We start from the raw sequence: 6,833 nt of genomic DNA, 5'->3' as shown, positions 1-6,833 counted from the left end.
TCTACAGAGGTCGCAGTGTTAATTGCATACTCTCTTGGGAGAGGAGCAACCAGTCCCATAATAAATAAATAAATAAATCAGTTAATGCATAAATAAATGATAGATACATAATATTATGATTGCCTGTGTGCATAATTTTATTATTATTACATATTATTATTTATTTATTTTCAGTAGGTTTGATAGAGGGGACTGTAACTGCTAAGGTCTTATCGTCCCGCAATCGAAGAGGTAAGGAAGACAGGTTAGGAGAAAGCTAGCCGTTCCGGGAACAAGCCTTATCCGTTGAGGATAAAACCCGCCCCGGGCGGGAATCGCGGCCTAGCGCTTACAAGGCAGACGCACTACTGACCAAGCTAACTAGGCTGGCGTTTTAACTTTAACTTAACTAAGTTTTAACTTTTAACTCTAACTAATGTTTAGGCTTTCGTTACTTACGGAAGTATCCTCCAATCTCATAGGGCACTACACCCTTGGGCCATCGGGACGAAAGACTTTTCAGTCCATTCCGGGCCATGTTAGGAATCGCGGCCTAGCGCTTACAAGGCAGACGCACTACTGACCAAGCTAACTAGGCTGGCGTTTTAACTTTAACTTAACTAAGTTTTAACTCTAACTAATGTTTAGGCTTTAGTTACTTACGGAAGTATCCTCCAATCTCATAGGGCACCACACCCTTGGGCCATCGGGACGAAAGACTTTTCAGTCCATTCCGGGCCATGTTAGGGATGTGCAGTATGTCTCCTTCATAGTATGTCCCGACCTCTTCTGGGTTGATGGGACTTTCGGGGTTCCATTGGGACACGAGCTCTCCTGTGAACATTATCGTAAAACGGGGAATTAATGTGGGAACAATTGATTAGCAAAAATTCAATTTGTTACTTTGTATATTTCACGTTTGTCATTTTGCTTTTCCAATTGTTATTAATCTCGTTTTGTTAATATTGTTAAATAAAAGTAATATGATTACCTACTATTACCATTCCCATGCATTTTGATCTCAAAAAAAAAGACGCGAACGACATGCATAAAACATCATAATTAATCAGGTAGACCTGATCAGGTTTACCTGTCAGGTCAACCTGATAGTGAGTGGCTGGCCTAAGACATAGGTACCTTACCTATCTGCTTACATATTAAAATTAATATCCCTATTCAAGTCTTGTTCGATCAAATACCTACCTATCTCTTAGTAGAATGGAACAGAATAAAATAATTAGAATAGAATGAAGTAGAATAGAACCCCTACAAAAACACAAATGTGAAAAAAAAGGCCAAGTTCCTTTCCAAAAATGTCGGCCTATAAAAGTGGTGAGATTAGAAAATAAAGGCCAAGTCTGCAGTCCCAGTTTTTCGTGCCTTATGAATCTTAATTCCTTCAACCTTCTCTCAGTTTCAACTTGGCTATGTTTTCCCTACTCAAATAAATAAATAAATAATTAAACGTGAAATCCGAAGAGAAAACATAGCCAAGTTGAAACTGAGAGAAGGTTGAAGGAATTAAGATTCATAAGGCACGAAAAACTGGGACTGCAGACTTGGCCTTTATTTTCTGATCTCACCACTTTTATAGGCCGACATTTTTGGATAGGAACTTTGCCTTTTTTTTTCACATTTGTGTTTTTGTGGGGGTAATACGTTCATGTGAGTTTCATACATCATTTTATTAAGTTCACCTATCTCTCTATGAAAGTATGAATATTGGGTGGAGGTTGTCATTAATATAAAGGGTGATTAGGATTTCTACATGTTTATCCTTGAATTTCTTGAGATGTATCCTTCGGAAGGAGCGAATGAAGGGTCGCAAAGTTTCGAGCTTAGCTATTTTCTAATACCCATTTTTATTTGGAAATTAATAACTCTACCTTTTATTTATTCGCCAATCTTGAAATCTGAAGACTATTCGCCGATGATTGTTAAAAGAACTCTTTGGTATTCTTACTCGCTATACTGCTGATGCTTATGTTTGTTTTTAAATTCCGTATAATGATTTCCTCGCATCTATAAATCAAGGAAGAGGAATTTTGAGACTGACAAGAACATATGGAAATATGATATTCAATGTAATTGGTGATAATGGTGGTTATAATCAATGTTTATACAAGATACCCACACCAGAAATCTCCTAAAGTTGTAAGCACAGCATAAACTATGGTATAATAAATCAATAACGTATCCAAAGAATGCCTGCTATATCAGACTGAAACATACATCTTCAAGCAGTCCTCGATTATTTTGTAAATTAAGAATCTACTCGAAATGCATCAAGTCGACTTGAAATCAAACGTTGAATACCACCTAGGAGAAATTGAAGAAACGACTGAAGAACAGACTATAGCGTAGTTATGCCCAACCAATTCTGAACCCTGAGTCACTGGTGTTGTTGTTGTTGTTGTTGTTGTTGTTGTTGTTGTTGTTGTTGTTGTTGTTGTTGTTGTTGTTGTTGTTGTTGTTGTTGTTGTTGTTGTTGTTGTTGTTGGTGTTGTTGTTGTTGGTGTTGTTGTTGTCTACTACCATATCATTTTTGATAGGTACATAATTATTCTTTAATCATCAGTAAAATAGCGGTCGAAATGTCGAAAAATACGGTAAAACACCGCTAACCGTTGTCCTGATGTTAATAAAAACTAATATTTCGGGTGTTTTAGGTATGGTTTTGGGGGGGTCTACTCTCATAACTTTTTCGATATCTCTAACCGTTTGGTGAAAACCGCCAAAAAGCGGTTATTTCCGCCTGTGGGCGGCGCCCAGTGCAACTTTTGCCGATTTTCAGATTTTTCCCTTTACTTACTCATCAAGACCTACCATCCTGCCAAATTTCAAGTTTCTACGACATCGGGAAGTGCCTAATCATTTTGATGAGTGAGTGAGTGAGTGAGTGAATGAGTAAAAAAATTGCGATTTTTGCGCCTCTATATCTCCGGAACTACTTGGTATTAAGAGCTCAAATTTTCAAGGTATGTTTATATACCTTACCTAAATATGTGCCCTGAATTTCAAAAGTTTATCTTTAGAGGAATCCGATCTATGAAGGTGAGAAAAACCTGCCGAATCGGTTCGTGTAAAGATACACAGGCGTGCTTACTGGAACTTGGCCTGGCGCACTGCCGTGCGCTCAGATCTTAATAAATAAAATTGGAGAACCTTTATAATTTTCAATGGAAATGTGGAAAAAGATATACCTAACATTTTTTTGAAAATAAGAAACAGCGAGAAGTTATACTATGAAAATAACGCGAAATTCGACTAAATTGTTGCATTTTGCATACACAGAAACATGTAAATGTATGTCTCTCTGTTGGCGCTGTTACGCTGATGGACCTTTTGTTGTCCTCTTTTCACGAAAAAACGGCTTGACCGATTTTGATGAATTTTTTTGTTGTTGTTGAGAAGAGTACTGAGGTTGACATAGGCTATGTGAATTTGTCATATTCTATCCCGATTCAAAATGGCAGCACCTCAAAGTTATGACTCTTATGCCACGCTGATCCCGTACAAAGGACGGGTCAACCACTAGTAAATCCTTATTAATGTAAAGAAAAGAAAATCAAGAGTTTGTTTACACAGTGTAGGTACAAACTCGTTTTCTTTTCACGTTTTATACAAATTTTATACTCATTTTCTTTTCATATTTTATACATAAATACAAAATATAACAAACTGATGTTCTTTCACAATATTCTTTTACACCACGTGTTTCAAAGGTAGATAATTACACCCCTTTCATAGCTCATTAACACTCTATTCTCCTGTAGTCACCTTATCTTTCCTTTATTTTTCAGTAAGGCGCTTTTCTTTCCTGTCAATTTCTTGTGTCTACCCAAGTCCTGGTATTGAACTTCCTTAGTCCTTGAAGGCTGTCACGCCCCCCCTTCTAATGCCTAATCTCTAATTAGAACCAAATGACTTCTCCTAATTCCGTGCCTGGCGTTTTTTGCGTAGGTATTTTAGCACCCGAAAACTTTTGACGCTGTGTTGTTACGATGTTTTAACAAACTTTACTTCCCGTAATACCGTCCCTAGTTCAACTAACCTACCAAAGTACTTTCCCTAATTCCGTCCCTGGGGTTGCCCGTTTTTTTGCGTGTTTTAGCACCCGAAAACTTTGACAATGTGTCGCTTGTGACGATGTTACGATATTTTGACAAACTTTACTATCCCTAATATCGTCCCTAGTTCAAAACTAATCCACCAAAGTGCTTTCCCTAATCCCGTGCCTGGGGTTGCCAGTTTTTTGCGTGTTTTAGCACCCGAAAACTTTGACAATGTGTCGCTTGTGACGATGTTTTGACAAACTTTGTCTCAATTGTTGTTGTTCTCGAGCTTTTCTTTCGCGTTTCGACTTCCCGCACTCTCCCGCGACACTTTCCATTATTTGCCTTTTGTTTCAAAGTTCGCACTTTCGTGAGAGTTTCCAGTTTATACGTTTTTTGTGAGGAGGAGGAGGAGGAAGAGAAGAAAGAGGAAGAGAAATATAAGAAAAAGAAGGAAGAATAGGAGGAGGAGGAGGAGGAAGAGGAGAATAAGAAGAAAAAGAAGAAGAACGAGTTAGGATACACAGAGGAGAAGGAGAAGAAAGACGAAAAAGAGGAGAAGGAAGAGGAATATGAGGAAGAGAAGGAAGGAGAAGAGGAGGAGCAGGAGAAAAAAAGAAGAGGATCGAGAAGAAAAGTAAAGAGGAGGAGGAGGAAGAGAAGGAAGAGAATGGCAAGAGAAGAAGGAAAAGAAGGAGGTAGAGGAGGAGAAGTAAGAGGAAAAGGAGGAGGAGAAGGAAGGAGCTTGGAGTAGGAGAAGAAAGAAGAAAAGGAGAATGGAAGAAGAAGTAGGAGGGAGAGGAGAAGGAAAAGAAGGAGGAAGATAAAGAGGAGGAAGAGAACGAAGGAGAAGAGGAAGAGGAGTAGGAGAAGGAGAATGGGAGAAGTAAGAGGAGGAGGCGTTTTATAGCGTAGATTCGTATGAGGCCGGAACTTGGCCTGGATATAAGTTTAAGGGGGGGGGGGAGGAGGAGGAGGAGGAGGGAGAGAAGAAAGAGGACTAGGAGAAGGAAGAGGAAGAGAAATATAAGGAAAAGAAGGAAGAATAGTAGGAGGAGAAGAAAAAGAAGAATCATCAGGTAGACTTGACAGGTACTCCTGATCAGGTCCGCCTGACAGGTCTACCTGATAGTGGTGTGCTCGTCAGGTATCAGGTAGACCTGACACCCTGACAGGTGGACCTTCTCAGCCGTACTTGTCAGGTCTACCTGATAGTGAGTGGCTGGCCTTAGGATGTCAGACCAAAATCTCAAATAAAGCATTCTCGAGCTTTTCTTTCGCGTTTCGACTTCCCGCACTCTCCCGCGACACTTTCCATTATTTGCCTTTTGTTTCAAAGTTCGCACTTTTGTGAGAGTTTCCAGTTTATACGTTTTTTGTGAGGAGGAGGAGGAGGAGGAGGAGGAGGAAAAGAAAGAGGACTAGGAGAAGGAAGAGGAAGAGAAATATAAGGAAAAGAAGGAAGAATAGGAGGAGGAGGAGAAGAAGAAGAAAAAGAAGAAGAAGAAGAAGAAGGAGTTAGGATACACAGAGGAGAAGGAGAAAAAAGACGAAAAAGAGGAGAAGGAAGAGGAATATGAGGAAGAGAAGAGGAGGAGCAGGAGAAAAAAAGAAGAGGATCGAGAAGAGAAATAAAGAGGAGGAGAAGGAAGAGAATGAGCAAGAGGAGAAGGAAAAGGAGGATGTAGAGGAGGAGAAGTAAGAGGAAAAGGAGAAGAAAGAAGAAAAGGAGAAAAAAGAAGAAAAGGGGAATGGAAGAAGAAGTAGGAGGGAGAGGAGGAGGAGGAGGATGAGAAGGAAAAGAAGGAGGAAGAGAACGAAGGAGAAGAGGAAGAGGAGTAGGAGAAGGAGAATGGGAGAAGTAAGAGGAGGAGTTTTATAGCGTAGATTCGTATGAGGCCGGAATATGGCCTAAATAAGTTTAACCGATCTTTAGGGCTGTTTGCCCCTACACCTAAGTCTCAGGGTGAACTTTTTGTGTACGGTGTTGAGCTGATTCCCAATATCCCAATTGAGCTCGAAGATCCGGGTGATCTGTTTTTAGCCTAGTTCTCTTTTGAAGGGAGCTTTTTTGCCCTCGTCTCTGGTTCTCATATTGCAAACAGGAACCCTTTTCACGAGAAATAAAGTCCCTCCCGTATCCCGTAGGACAAACTAGTGGTGTGGTTACCATGAAATAGTGAGGGGAAAAAAAGGTGAAAAACTAGGGTGCCCGAAGCAAAGTCAAGTGACTGGGTTCGGGAACTCTAATACATCAGGAAGGTCGACACTTTGATGAAGCATTCTAACACTCTAAATTAGAGGATATAACCCAATCAGGGCCGTATTTAGGCGGGGGAGGAGAGGGCACTCCCACCCTCCTTTAGCTTTCCCCTTTGCTGTAGGCTAGGTTTTGAAAATTTGGAGAATCAATAATAGACTTCTTTCACTCAAATTGTCCTAAAACTTGTGGTACCCTCAACCATTTTTTTCTGCTCAGTGTAGGTTCTTAGCTTCCCCTTTTGATTTTCTTTGCAAACAGGAACCCTTTTCACGAGAAATAAAGTCCCTCCCGTATCCCGTAGGACAAACTAGTGGTGTGGTTACCATGAAATAGTGAGGAAAAAAGGTGAAAAACTAGGGTGCCCGAAGCAAAGTCAAGTGACTGGGTTCGGGAACTCTATTACATCAGGAAGGTCGACACTTTGATGTAGGATTCTAACACTCTAAATTAGAGGAAATAACCCAATCAGGGCCGCATTTAGGCGGGGGAGGAGAGGGCACCCCCACCCTCCTTTAGCTTTACCCTTTACTATAGGC

General features: G+C 40.3%; 1 protein-coding gene across 1 annotated transcript in view; it reads right to left on the bottom strand.

Annotated features, from left to right (window-relative positions):
- The window catches only part of LOC103516637, a gene marked incomplete at its 3' end in the record, with an annotated part of 14,795 nt that extends 13,802 nt beyond the window's left edge, over window positions 1-993 (bottom strand). The window contains exons 1-2 of the mRNA XM_008481616.1: window positions 981-993; window positions 643-813 (exon numbers count right to left, since the gene is read on the bottom strand). Coding sequence (XP_008479838.1) covers window positions 643-813; window positions 981-993 — 184 coding nt within the window. The remainder of the gene's footprint in view (window positions 1-642; window positions 814-980) is intronic.
- Between the last annotated feature and the right edge of the window lie 5,840 nt (window positions 994-6,833).

This window comes from Diaphorina citri, unplaced genomic scaffold (assembly GCF_000475195.1).
Source record: "Diaphorina citri unplaced genomic scaffold, Diaci psyllid genome assembly version 1.1 scaffold1622, whole genome shotgun sequence".
In the NCBI taxonomy this organism is placed as follows: Eukaryota; Metazoa; Arthropoda; class Insecta; order Hemiptera; family Psyllidae; genus Diaphorina; species Diaphorina citri.
This window is presented reverse-complemented; position numbering and strand designations above follow the sequence as displayed.